Source organism: Perognathus longimembris, chromosome 3 (genome assembly GCF_023159225.1).
Source record: "Perognathus longimembris pacificus isolate PPM17 chromosome 3, ASM2315922v1, whole genome shotgun sequence".
Classification (NCBI taxonomy): domain Eukaryota; kingdom Metazoa; phylum Chordata; class Mammalia; order Rodentia; family Heteromyidae; genus Perognathus; species Perognathus longimembris.
In genome coordinates, this window is record NC_063163.1 from 1,140,405 (window position 1) to 1,154,986 (window position 14,582).

General features: G+C 51.0%; 1 protein-coding gene across 6 annotated transcripts in view; it reads right to left on the reverse strand.

The window, feature by feature from the left end:
* The window catches only part of Arhgef7 (Rho guanine nucleotide exchange factor 7), a 98,213-nt gene that overhangs the window by 63,622 nt on the left and 20,009 nt on the right, over positions 1-14,582 (reverse strand). For 4 of the 6 annotated variants that reach the window (XM_048341073.1, XM_048341080.1, XM_048341074.1 and 1 more), the window contains exon 2: positions 12,291-12,377. In XM_048341073.1, coding sequence (XP_048197030.1) covers positions 12,291-12,377 — 87 coding nt within the window. Of the gene's footprint in view, positions 1-3,913; positions 4,023-12,290; positions 12,378-12,893; positions 12,973-14,582 lie in introns of those variants that run through there. The other 2 variants (XM_048341078.1, XM_048341077.1) reach the window with 2 other exon arrangements.

The following is a 14,582-nucleotide window of genomic DNA, read 5'->3' on the forward strand; positions in this document are numbered from 1 at the left end:
CCTGGAACCAGTCCCCTTCGGTCCCTGGAAGCAGTCCCCTGGGTCCCTGGGAAGCAGCCCCCCTGGGTCCCTGGAACCAGTCCCCTTGGGTCCCTGGGAAGCAGTCCCCTTGGGTCCCAGAAAGCAGTCTACTGTGGCCCTCTGCTTGCCATGACCCGACTGACTTCAATGGCTCACTTTGCCTCAACACCCACTGCTACTAAGCTGTCCCCTCCCACACTTTCCCTCCCACCCCAGGGCCCTGTATTTCCAGCCCCAAGCCAGGACCTAGAATGCCACAGAGTTCAGAATCCTCTGATTCCTTCTTCTCGCACTCAGACCCGAAACATCTCATTGGTTCCTGTCCACAGAACAATTTGAGCTGCCCAGCTGTCAACCCAGCAGTAGGGACAAGTCTCTGTGGCCTCAATTAAATCTCAATCAAAAGCTGCCCCCATCAGACGCTTCCTGCATTTTCCCAGCCGCAAGCCTTTCTTTGCCCTCTTAGGCCCAAGCCATGCCAGGTGTTCCTCTCTTGCCGTACCCACGTCCCTGCCCGGTGTCCCTGTCAAGTATGGACCCATCTGTCCACTTCCCCCAGGGCACGGAGCAGACAAAAGTGCTTCTCCCTGGGGTGTGGTACAAACCGTGAAACCCAAACTCCCGTTAGGACATCAGCTACCCAGGCTGTCTCAGGGCTTCCACTAACTCTCCCTGGGATGCTCACGTCCTGAAGTAAGCAGCCGTCCTGTTCCACAGCCGCCTCTTCCAGAGGCCAGTTCCCAGGCAAGAGCCCGGAGCTGAGAAGGGAAGGGAAGCCCCAGCTCTTCTCCCCATGAAGGAACACAAACTCTCAAGCCATCTTCCCACACAGCTCCCACCCCAGAGCCTCCCAGTCCTGCTCCTTCCTCCCTGGTGCTGCCTCCCTTGCCACAGAGTCCAAAACGACAGCCCACAATCACAGCTCACAGAGCCGACAGTGTGAAGTGTCAATGCACTCACACTAACTGAACAAACACGAGAGGAGGGCTGACTCACACCTGGAGCTGCACAGACCTCACTCGTTCCACTTCCTTGTTTTCCTGGCAACAACCACATCCTGCACTTCACTAGTCGGCTCGGAGTAGGCGTCATGCCCCAAGGCAATAGGATACACAGAAAGCCAGCACATATGTGGTTATACAACCCAAATCTTCCCTTGGCAGTGGCAGGGTTTGAACACGGAGCCTTGTTCTTGCTCAGCAGGCACTTTCCTTGAGCAATCACACCTCCAGTTCTTTCTGCTTGAGTTTTGCCCAGAGCCAGTTGCAGAGTAGAATCTTCCTACCTGTGGCGATCCACAGAGCTGGGACCTCAGGAGCAAGTCATCCCCTCTGGGGACTGGCTGAGCTGATGTCCTTCCTAATTTTTTGCCCAGACTGACCACAGAGAGCTCTTCCCAATCTCCATCTCCAGCATAGATGAGGTTAAATGCATGAACCACTATACTCGACTTACACCTCTAAACCCTAACTAAATTTCTTTCTACTCTGTGATACAGGTTATCCGCATTAAATATTCACTTACAGACAGGGACTAGCGGCTCACACCTGCAATCACAGTTACACAGGAGGCTAAGATCTGAAGATAGTGGTTCAAGGTCAGTCAGGGGACATAAAAACAAGACTTTTATCTTATTATTATTATTATCTTATTATTATCTTATTAGCCAGAAAAAAAGTGAGAAGAATTTGTGGCTCAAGTGGCAGAAGGTCAACTTTGGGCAAAAAAGCCAAGTGAGAGCACAAGGCCCTGAGTTTAAGCCCCTGTACAGGCACACACACACCCCTTTTTTTTTGAAGTCACAGCCAGATGCCAGTGGCTAAGAGCTATAATCCTAGCTACCCAGGAGGCTGAGATCTGGAGGATCATAATTCAGATCCCAGTGGGGCAGGAAAGTCCGTGAGTCTACATCTACAAAATAACCAGCAAAAAGTAGGGCTACAAAGCTTGGCTCGAGGAGTAGAGAACCAACTGAGCAAGCAAGCCCTGAGTTCAAACTCCAATAGCACAAATAAACAAAAAGGCTCACTTAACTAAAATTTCAAAATGCAGACCCAGGTATAAAGGTGTTCACCTACAATCCAAGCACTTGGGAGGCTGAGAAGGATCCCAAGTTTGAGGCTAGCCTGCCCTAGCTACACGGAGAGATCCTGTCTGAAACCAACTTACACACTTACACACACACACAGAGTCACACATGATAAAGAACAAGTAACCACTGTACATAAAAAGACCTGACAATCCTTTCTCAGACACTGAATTTAAAAAAAAACAAAAAACAGAAAGGCTATACAGGTCATTTTGAGACCACTGTGGAAATAAGAACATGACTATGTATCAAACAATATTAAAACAATGTCAAGCATCTTGGAAATTATTGAGACAATGGTCGTATTTTGAAATACATACTTATTATACAGAGCTAGGCAGGAGAAATCTGTAAGGTGACTTAAACCATTGGCAAAATAAAATTAAAATGGGTTACAGAGACAAAACACAGGCATGTTCTGATGAGCAACAGAAGGCATGCAGGTATTTGCTGCAACAGCCTTCCACCAACTGTCTACTAAAGTTTCAATATAAACAGAGGGAGAAGAGACCGTGGGGTTCTCTGGCATGGACTGGACATCCCCTCCCAGCACAGGAAAATGAAAGCACCAGTTCCCCATCACAGGCCTTTGCCGGAGTGACCCAACGGCAGGCCCTGCGCTGCTCTGACCTCGAGCTATCTTGCCTGCAGCACAAAGGCTGGAGAAAAGTGCATTTCCCTGGCCCTTCTCTGCCAGGGCTTCCTGTTCTTTTGCAGGCGCGTTCCTCCCAGCTGGACACTCATGCAGGTTTAAAGCCCCAACCCCACCCTCCACCCCTCGTCACTGATCAACTCAAAATACCAGACTCATCAGCACCTCCAAGATCCTGGGGCAGGTAAATATCTTTGTGAAGCTCCCACACTCAAACCCCAGTGAGTATTATCCGTGGACTGACATGTAGGTCTCTTGGCAGAATAAAAGCAAACATCCCATTCCTACAGGAAGAATGGCATTTGCCTAGCCAAGAGAAATACCGCTGGACACAGGGCCAACACCATGTAGCTTCTGAAGGGACTGTCTCTGAACTTTGAAAAAAAAATCATCACAAACTAGTGTAAATTTGGGCAGGAATACATCTTCCGGATAAAGACTCATCCGCGTGGTGCTTCTGGGGGAGGAGGAGTGTGGCACTAAGGTTTGAGCCCCAGGCCTCTTGGACCATGTCTCCAATCCTTTTTGCTTAATTTTCTTAGAGAGGCAGGCCTTAGACTTAGATACCGCCCACCCAGCTAGGATTACAGGCATGAACTACCACAGTAGACTAACTAGAGGACTAGACAACTAGAAGACATCTCACTGAGCCAGACAAGTTCAAAAAAGAAAAATCAGTTATGTGTGGAAATTAGACCTAAACGACATTCATACATGCTCAAGGACATATATGTAAGTAATAAATATCCATACACCATAACTGCTTTGATGGCTAAAGAGAACATGGATCAAGCTTAGCTAAGAGACTACTCGGGAGAAGGGGAGGGGAGAATGGAGAGAGACTGAGGGTGAATAACTGTTACACACCACCACAAGTGTGAATGAGAGCCGCATAGAAAACTCAACCAAGGGCGGTGATCAGCAGGGACTATGGGCCGGGGGGATTGGCTGGGGTGGGGCGCACACCGGAGGATCAAGAAGTCTGAATACTGTCAACCTGGACTCTGTGCAACTAGGCAAAGGGGAAGCTGGGGAAGGCTCTTTCTCAGAGGGAAGCCTGAAACGGGGTAAAACTGTGAAGATAAAATCATGAGACAAGACATCCCCCCCCATAACTGATATACGCCAATCTTGACAGATTTCACGTTTACACGCGGTCTGGGAAGGCCATGGGTTTGTTTTCACTCACACATGGGAACCTACTCCCTGGCAGCCTCCCGGGACGCAGGAGGACAGGGAGCCGGGGGCCTCGGGCCTGTACCTGACAAGGAAAGGGAGGTGCCCCTTCCAAGAACCTGGATTGTCTTCAATTGTCTTCAAACAGAAATGCCAAGACGAAGACGACAAGATAATCAAAGAAACCTGCTTCCCAAGACTTACAAAAGGTGGGAGGAACCCAGCACGTAGCTCAGTAATAGAGCATTTGTCTAGCCAGTAAGACACACAGACACACAGACACACACACACACTAGGAAGTAGAGGGGGGGGAAGGAGGCACAGGGAAGGTGAGCAGGTGGGTGACCGCATGGTTTTCCAGACACCAGTGCTTGTCATGTCAGCCCTGCCTGTACAGAGCTCGTGCCTCAGGCCGCTTTCACCCACTGGTAAGGACTACCATTGCAGTTATGTTATCCACGGCACTTGGAGGGAAAGAAAAACATACTCTCTTAGTAAAACTTTCCCCCCGCCATTTGGCTTACACAGAGCACCCTGGTTTAGCAGCAAGCTGAAAGGCATCCGTGTCACCTAGCGCACTCAGAGAAGGTCCTAAACAAGGAACCGTGGACCAGCTACTCACGGGATCACTCCTGGCACGGTGGCAGCAGCACCTGGGCACACGTGACATAGCAAGGCACAGCTTGGGGGGGGGGGGGGCTGTATCCCAGAAGCTCCTGAGCTTTAACAGACCTTACAGGCACAAACTGCCCCTCCACCAGCCCTAACACCCCACCCCACCTACCACCTAGACTCCTTCTAGCGAGGGACCACCCAGTGGTACCACCCCACCTCAACTAGACTCCTTCTAGCGAGGGAACAAAACTCACACCGGGGCTCCTTCACTGTGCACGTGCCAGGCTCCCCGCCGTGGGGGGGTGGGGTGGGGGGGACGGTCTAGGATCTCCTGCAGTGAGGACTGAGGGAGAATCCTGTCCTTAGACAAAGAGCCGAAAAAGCTCTGGCCGTTTTCCTATGCAGCGGCACCACAGTACGGAACCACGCAGGCACAAGGACAGGACACAGAACGAGATCACCTCGGCGTCTCTTACCCCAGAGCAAGAGAAATAGGGCACCTGGGCTCAAGGGCCTCGCCATCTCTCTCACTCTGCCGTGGTTATGTTTCTAGAGCCCTGAGCTTGGCCGCAAGTGAGCCGGGCAAGTCAACAAGAGGGAGGCAGGCAGCATGCCGCCTGCCGCTGTCCCGCCCTCCAAGTGACCTCCGGGGCCAAGACCAGCGACACTCGCTTGCTATTATGTGACAACTCATATGCCATTGGACATGGGGGGTTAAAAATTTTGCTTATTCACTTGAGGCAGTTTATGAAGCAAAGACTTAAATGAAACGTTAAAAAGGTAATAGTGCTAAGAAGAATAACGGTGTATGTGAAGTAAAGGAGAAGAGGAGAGAAGGTGAGATTGTCAGAGAACACAGGACATGCTTCTGAGCCCGTCGTCTGTCCTGGACGGTACCCTATGGTCTGGGGGACACTAAGCCCCCAGATAGGGCACTTGGTGGGATTTCTGCCACATCAACACATGTCTGCTTACTACCCGGAGAGTGCAAGCGAGACACCAACCTGTCACAGAGATACCAACCTGTAACAGACACCAACCTGTCACAGGGGTCCTCCTTACAGACACTGTATACAAAGTACCAACCACGAAAGAGACAAGCAAAGAGGGAGGGCATCCAGAAAGAATGGGGAAGTGACAGCAGTGATAGGGTCTGAGTGGGCTGAGAAGAGAACGCAGCAAACGCAAAGGAAAGCGTCTCCTCCTGGCTCAGACCCAGGAAGGTTAAGGGAACGGTAGCCTGGGCCCATGCGCACACCACAGGGACTGTGCTCCCTTGCCGGCCAGTGTCTCCATCTCTAGACAATGAGACCCACTTTGCGGCAGCTGTCACAGGTGTGAATTACACCTGCAGAGCTACTGCAATCACTGAGCTCTAGCACTGAGTAGAGATCACACAATGAAAACAAGCAAGCCAATTAACAAGCACCATTTGGAGACATCTCAGCAGTCTGCTGAGAGGGTGGGAAGGGGACAGGAAGGAGGTCACACACCAGGGGTAGTTCCTGGACATTCCCCACCTGACGGCCACTCTCCCATCGTCCTGCTCAGGCAGAGCAGAGCCACACCTGTGACAGGTGGAGGTTGACAAGCCACCCCACAGAGGGCCGAGAGCGGGCAAGAGAAGGCCCGGGACTACCTGGGCATGAAGCAGACCCCGAAACAGAAGCAGGTCACACGTCACAGGGCTCACAGGGACAGAAACAGCCCCGGAGACTGCAAGGCAAAAGGCAGCAAGAGAGCAGCGGCACTGGCCCTGAACGCGGGCCCTTCACTTCCCAACACGGCCCAGGCCGCAGCGGTACAGCGTGTGGCCCTGCCCAGAGCTCCACGAGCTGAGAGATCACCTGCAGGATTGGCAAAGGCCTTGCTTCCATCCCTAGCACTGACAAAATGCCGAGAGGAGCCCGTGAGTGAATCTTAGGCTCCTCATGTGCAGCCTGTGTGCTTATACAGACATCGAGGCGTTTACCTATCAAGAATTTTAGAGCTGGGGATATAGCCTAGTGGCAAGAGCGCTTGCCTCGTATACATGAAGCCCTGGGTTCGATTCCCCAGCACCACATATACAGAAAATGGCCAGAAGTGGCGCTGTGACTCAAGTGGCAGAGTGCTAGCCTTGAGCAAAAAGAAGCCAGGGACAGTGCTCAGGCCCTGAGTCCAAGGCCCAGGACTGGCAAAAAAAAGAATTTTAGAAATGGCTATCATTTCCTTCCCCAAACTTCACTACCACCCACTGAGCCATCCCATCTCATTACAACACCAACCACCTAAACTTCTTTTAACGCTCTCGATTTTAAGAGCAGAAAATGAAAAGCCGCTCTCCCAAGCCCTGCTTTCTGCCAGAGCAGACCAGAACAAAGTGCCTGGCTCCCCTCAGTAACTTGGTGACTGCCAAAGATATTTCAAACATTCCATCACAAATAAGAACATAAAAATAAAAAGAAGTTTTTAAAAATGGAGATTGTGAAGCAAGCTTTGTGTATACTGTCCATCTACATTTCATCCTCTACGCATTCTAAAGTAAGGAGGTCAGGTCTGGCCAGCACCATCTTGGCCACATGGTGGATTGTAGGGTCTGGCATGCAGTCTTCAGGGTGCAGGAAGGGAAGTCTCACCCCCAGGTGATGGGTGTGCCTGAATTCCTACCCACAGGTGAGGCGTGTGCTGGAGACAGAGGCAGACACTTGGACTATAGGTTCCTGAACTGTCGGTCCAGTGCCTGGGACTGGGGGCTTCCTGTGACCCTGCCCGCTGATCTGACCCTGTTTAGGCACAGACCAGCTCAGGCGCCATGACGCCATGCCACGTGTCTCTGTGTTTGCATCCCGTGTTCTGTGTCCTGTCTCCTGGCTGGTCTCTGGTCACCACAGCCTCCCTCTTCATTGGAGCTGAGTCGGTTTGTGGGTATTGCTTTGTTCTTTCTTTCCTTTCTAGCCTGTTTCCTGACAGTGTGAAGGGTATTTGGGAGCATCAGGCCTTTGTAACAACTGGCGGCCTGCAGACTGCCAGCATTCTAATAAACACTCCAAGATTCAATCCTTCAAAATGTGGCTTCTCTGATAATTTACAACAATTCAAGAGACCTAAAAACTAGCCAAAAATGTCTAAGAGTGTAGGTGGAAAAAGGGATTTCCGTTCTAAATCTGAGCCTTTGGATGGCTTCCATTTCTCCAGAAAAGTTAAATATATGAAGCTAGCTAGAAAAGTGGGGCGCCAGGGGCTCACACCTATGATCCTAGCAATGCACAAGGAGCTTAGTTCCAAGCTAGCCTGGGCAGAAAAATCAGCAAGAGTCCATCTCCAAGTAACCAAGAAAAAGACTCACTAGAGGTATGATTCAACTGGTAGAGGGCCAGCTGTGAGCAAAAGAGTCAAGAGAGCATGAGGCTCTGAGTCCAAGCCCTAGTAGCAATGTGTACACACATATACATACACACACACACACACACAGAGAGAGAGAGAGAGAGAGAGAGAGAGAGAGAAAGCTAGCATATAATTTCGTGATTAGCAGGTATGCCAAAGAGATGGGAAGATCAATGGAATTCCGGTTACCTTTCCCACCCGGTCCTCTATGCCTGCACTAGAATTAGAATAGAGAATGAAGGGGTGTTTTGCTTCATCTGACAGATTCCCTTAATTTCTTCTTGGCAGCCACAACAGTGTTATCCAAAACTCCGTATTTTGCTTTCCAGAGCTACGGCGGCCACACCGCACAGGTCCATCATCAGCTCTTCAGCAGCAAGGCCGTGGCAATCAAGGAACTCCTGGCAGGCCCCCAGGTAGATGACACCCATGCCCCTCCACCGTCCCAGCAGACCGGTCCCATCTGGGCAGAGGGCTGTGCTAGGAAAACTCACAGGTCAAGCACGGCTCCCACTTCATGATGACAATCTGGACATCCACACTTAAACATCCATCTTTCCCACCAAGTTTTTCATATTTGTACCTAAAAAGCTACGCACATTATATTACCAAGTATGTACAAAGATAAGAAACTGAAAACAGTAGATGCTTTTCTTAAAAGCAACTAAATATCCATCAATATAACACAATCATTTTGTTGAGAATATCCCTCAAGTACAAGTTATTAATAGCTTAATAGTGGGTCATTGAAAAGTGGACTCACATGTCCTATGTTTACGCCTTAAAATACAAAACTAGCTAACTTATCACAGGTGTAATGGCGTTAATGAGCAGTGTTTTCCTAAGAAAGCCCCTCTGCTTCAATTCCTTTCAGATACTTATTTAAGTAACATATTAGGTGAGAAAATCTTGGCAGCTAATACACTCACTGTATTTGGATATATAAAAAAAAAAGTACATACATACCCAACGTTTGCTTGTATACAAACACCACATACAAACTGCCAACACTTGAGAAATAATGCAGCAATAACACTGGAAAACAAATTATCCTATCTAGGAACTGGTGACTCACACATGTAATCCTAGCTACTCAGGAAGTTGAGATCTGAGCATCACGATAGCCAGGCAGGAAACTCTGTGTAAGACTGTCATCTCCAGTTAACCACCAAAAAGCCACAAGTGGAGCTGTGGCTCAGTGGTAGTGTACCACCCTTGAGCCAACAACAGCCAAAAAGATAGCTCAAGGACACCTTGCTTAGCCAAAGCTTAAGTTTACACATCCTAGGACTGGCATGGGGAGGGAGGGAGGGAGCGAGGAAGAGAAGAGAGGAGGGGAGAAGAGAGGAGGGGATGGGAGGGGTGGGCAGGGGAATGATTCTGCATTTCTCTACAGCTATTTCACCCGACAAAAACACAAGCAATGTCCAATGACTGTCAAACACATCCTCATCATTATTCTCATTATCATTACTGTGATTCTGATTGTTTGTGAGCTACAAATAAAAGGAAACTGGCAATCCTGTACCCAGTTTTTTCTGTCCTGATGACAAAAACAAAAAGGGTTTTAAGAAAGACACACCTGGTACCTGAATGTAAGAGCCATACAGGGAAGCCCAAAGTTACATCACAGTTAGTTACATCACAGTTAGAGGTCAAAAGGCCAAAAGTTTTACTCTGTGATCAGGAAAGAGCAATGGTAGCATCCTCACCATTTCTATTGAACATAGTATTACAAGTACTAATCAGAGCAGTTAGGTAGGAAAAATAAATCAGAGGCACCTAAACTGGAAAGGAAAAAGTGAATTATCTGGCTTTACAGATCACACACCACACACACACACACACACACACACACACACACAATTGACTCCTCATGAAAAATTACAACTAATAAATTTAGCAGACTGGGAGAGAGGGAACAGAAAACACTGTATGAAAGAAAATGTACTCATTACCTGACTCATGTAACTGTAATCTCTCTGTACATCATCTTTACAATAACGATGAAATAAATAGTGAAGGATACAAAATCAAAATACAACCATCAGCTGTGTTTCTCTGTATTAACAATGACCGATCTAAAAAGCTAGGAAAACTCCATTTACAAAAACATCAAAATACCAAAATTCTCAGGACTACACTAGGGGTTGGGGAATACACAAAATATTATATTGCTGAAAAAAATTAAAGACACAAATGCATGAAAAGATAATCTATTTAAGATATGCTGGTGGCAAAGAAAAGTTACCCAAAAAAAGCCAAAAAGGTCATCTAAGTTGTGCACAATGCTTTCCAGCACAAAATTGTCCAATTATTAAATTTTTAAAAAATGACAAATGTCAAGTGTCTTCTAACTTAAAGCTACAGTTGATTCTCAAATTCTAACAATAAATGTAACTGTGTGATAGTCTTTTAAATTTAACTTATGAAGCTTCTTTCATAATTAGAACAACTCATTAGGGGATGATATCTAATTTTCTACAGCTAATTAAGACCTGCATGCATTAAAATAACTGGCATGATGGCACGATGCTCTCTTTTTCCGTTAGGAAATCAGAGTGTGTTTTAACTGGCAACAAACCAGAAAATATATGTACCCCCCAAAAAGTCTGTTACTAACATAATTCACTCTGAAAGGATCCCTACTGATTACTATAAAAAATAATGCCTGTCAGTCGCACATTCACAATTTAATGAAATGAATGTGTAAGTGCTGGGACACACTTCACACATGCAATGTCCTTCCCATTCCTCCCCCTCCCCGCTGCCTCACTGAGAGAATACCCAAGGAGTGTTTTATCTCTGTGGCAACAGGACAGACTCCTACTCCTGGCTGCAAGTGGGAGATGGAACCATAGCATATATAAGTTTTTTTTCCCTCAGGATACTTCCTGAAAGTCAGGGACTAAACAGTTTGAGTCTTTTCATACACGGATTATTTTATTTTTATTATCTCCTAGGTAATTAGGACACTCAGTTTGAAAGAATACTAGTATTTGTCTCTATAGTATTTATTTTAATCTGACTGGAAGAGGTGCTCTCTAAAAATAGTCACAACTGATAAGTCACAACAAAATAAGTCACAATTGACAGGTCTGAAGAGGAAACTTACTTGCTGTCCATTACAACTTCAAGTTCACTGGACCTATACAAAATACTTACAAAGCCTACTCTGGGCTGTGAATATGGACTAGTGGTAAAGTGTTTGCCTTGTATACATGAAGCCCTGGGTTCAATTCCTCTGCACCACACATATAGAAAAAAGCGGGAAGTGGCGCTGTGGCTCAAGAGGTAGAGTGCTGATCTTGAGCAAAAAGAAGCCCGGGTCAGTGCTCAGGCCCTGAGTCCACGTCCCAGGACTGGCAACAAAAACAAAACAAATAAAGCCTACTCTGTGCAAACTTCACTTGATCTTTTACAAGTGTTTTATGAAAGGCCTACTCTGTGCCAAGCACTGATGTAGATGCTATGAACACAGTAGTGAGACTCTCTTCAGAGTGCCTCTGAATAAACAATTATTGTAAAAAAAAAAAAAAGTAGCTGCTATGTTAAATATTTTAAAATGAAGATTTGACATTCAACCTCCTAAGAACACTTTCTTAAAACATCTTAATCGGATCATCTTAATGTGCATGGTTAAGTTTGAAAAGTGGACCTACAAGAAAATAAAATCCTACCACAGAGATCAAGACAAAATGTTAAGCTAGAAAAGAGCCAAACATAAATGGCAAGATTTAGAACTGAAAAAAATTCCTGATAATGCACTACCCCAAATACTAGAAAAATTACAAATGATCAGAAAACACCCCCACCCCAGTTGACAATGAAAGATCCAAGAGGCCACGTATAATACAAAAGCATTATGCAACGGGGACACGGACACACACACGCGCCCCAGCACATCTTACAACCCCCCAAAACACTGGCTCCTCTGCGTTTTCGAGTCCAGTAAAACCGCAGGATTCCCGCCGGGCCTGAGGAAGGCCGGGCGGAGGAAGCCGTGAGGCAGGACGGTTTCTGGCCGCCTCATTCCGGTCCACGCCACCCCATCACCTGCTGAGGACTTAAGCCAGATCCGGACGCGGGGCCGAGAGACTCCCCGAGCGCCTCTGGGGACCGGGCAGGAGCCCAGGTCCCCGCAAACGGCGGTTAGTGACCGAGGTTCGCCGGCGCGAGCCCCGGGAACCGCCGGCCGCGAGCGGGCAGGGGCGGCGCGGGGTTCCCCACGCGGGCTCCCCCGCCGCGGCCGGGAGAAACGACGCCGAGGGAGCCCGGCCCCCCGGCCCGCCAGCCCCGCCCCGGCCACGTCCCCGGCCCCCAGCCCGGCCCGGCCCCCGCCCCCCGGGCCGCGGCGCCCCGCTCACCCACCTCCAGGCGCAGGGAGGCCCCGCAGGCGCGCAGGAACTCGCGGATGTTGCTCAGGCACTCGCTCTCGGTCCGCGGCTCCGGGTACACCTGCAACACAGAGCGGGACGCTGAGCGCGGCCGGGGGGCGGGGGGAGCCGGGGAGCCGGGGGACCGGGGGACCGGGGGGCCAGGAGGCCAAGGACCGGGGCGGGAGGCCGGGGAGCTGAGGGGCCCGGGCGGGGAGCCGGGGACCGGGGGGCCGGAGGCCGGGGAGCTGAGGGGCCCGGCGGGGGGCCGGAGACCGGGGGGCCGGAGGCCGGGGAACTGAGGGGCCGGGGCGGGGGGCCGGAGACCGGGGGGCCGGAGCGCCGGGGAACTGAGGGGCCGGGGCGGGGGGCCGGGGAGCTGAGGGGCCCGGGCGGGGAGCCAGGGACCGGGGGGCCGGAGGCCGGGGAACTGAGGGGCCGGGGCGGGGGGCCGGAGCGCCGGGGAACTGAGGGGCCGGGGCGGGGGGCCGGAGACCGGAGGACCGTGGGGGCCGGGACGGACTGGGCCGGGCCCGGGTCGGCCGCCCCCTCCCGCCCGGCGCCCCGCCCCGCCGCGCAGGGCCCGCGCTCCGCTCACCCGCTTCCCCGCCTCAAGGAGGCTCCGGCTCGGGCTCCTTCCCGCACCCGGAAGTGGGCGCGGCGCCGGAAGTGACGTCGTCGCCCCGCGCCCGCGGCGCGTGGCCGCTTCCGGCGGGTGCCGGGCCCCTACCCCGGGCGCCCTCGGCGGCTGCGGCTCGGCCCCGTGGGCTCCGCCGGGGAGGGTGGGCGTGGGGGGGGCCTCGCGCGGACGCCACGTTCAGCCCAGCGCGTGGCCCCGCGCGGCGGGGCGGGACCGCGCCTGCCCGCCCACCGAGGGACTCGGGGCTCGGGCGCCGCGCACGGCGGGGCCGGGGCCGTCGCGAGCCTGTGGGCCTGAGGGCCGGACCCGAGCCCGAAGGGAAGCGGGCACGAGCAGCCCGGGCAGGGGGTTCGTCGTCCGGGGCCCCGCCGCCCGGAGCCGCAGCCCCACCTCCCCGAAGGCCGTTTGAATCTAATCTGCGGGTCGCGCAGCTAGTGAAGGTGTGTTGGGAGCTGCGTGGGGCCGGTGAGTGCCGGCCGGCGTTCACGCTGGAGCACCGTCCAGAATTGGGACGCCCAGAATAGTCGAGGTGGTTTTGTCCTATCCAGTCCTGTCCTGTCCTGTCCTGTCGGCGGGAACCAGGGCATTCATTCCACCAGGCCCACCTCGGGAAACGCTGTGGTTTCCCTGCAAGCGCATCCAGGTCTGTGAAAACTACAAAGCCAGGTCGCCCCCGGATACCAAGAGCGAAGGAATAATGCCTGTTCCTCCAACGGGTGCAAAGTCCTTGGGGGAAGTGAAGAACTCGGCAGTGCCAGTGCGGACGTCCTCCTGGTCCTGACGTGCCATGCCCTGCAGGATAAACGCTTTCAAGGAGCACTCCATGGGAGAGCTGTCGTTTAAGTCAAGCCTGTGAGACTCCATGCCCACCAGGAAACCATCACAAGAGACTACTGGGATTCCATCACAAGAGACTACTGGGATTCCATCACAGTACGCAGTATTACTTACGTTGGCACAGCCTGGGAGAGCATCAAGCAAGCTATCATCAATAACTTGGAAAAATACTTGGGCAGACTACGGTGAAGAATTTGAGAGGTTTTGAAGGTGTTACAGGAAAAGTAAAGAATACCATCAAAGACATAATACATACGGCACAGCAAATAAGTGGAGGGGGGGGGGTTGATGATAGGAAGGAAGAAAATATATGGAGGAAGTTCTGGCCAAGAGGGCAATAGAAACTACCAAAGAAGACCTGGGGGAGGTGGTGAAACCTGGCTTCAGGTTTAGCAATGACAGTCTTCCCAAGACACCCAGGGTGGGTCGATTGTCCACCACCACCATCACTACGGCCAAAATAGCTGCATGGAATTCCGCCCTGGAAAAAGTTTTCAATCATACAGGAAAAATGTAGTCCCCCCTGTAATGCACCGTCACATTTACACCTCTCACCACTGCAACTCAGTGTCTTACTCCAAATCACATAAACAATTGAAACTAAAAGCCAGGCGGACAAAGCTAAAGCAGCGTTTCTGGCCAATTTCCAAAAGTAGCCAGTTTGCCAAAGCTAAGGTAGAACTGCTGGCTCATAACATGCCACGCTCATTGACAGCTTCCCCTTCTGCAGAACAGGTTCCCACACCCTCCCAATTTTCAAGGGGGAAGGCAAGACAAAAACCACATGGCTAGGTACCAGTGGCTCATGCC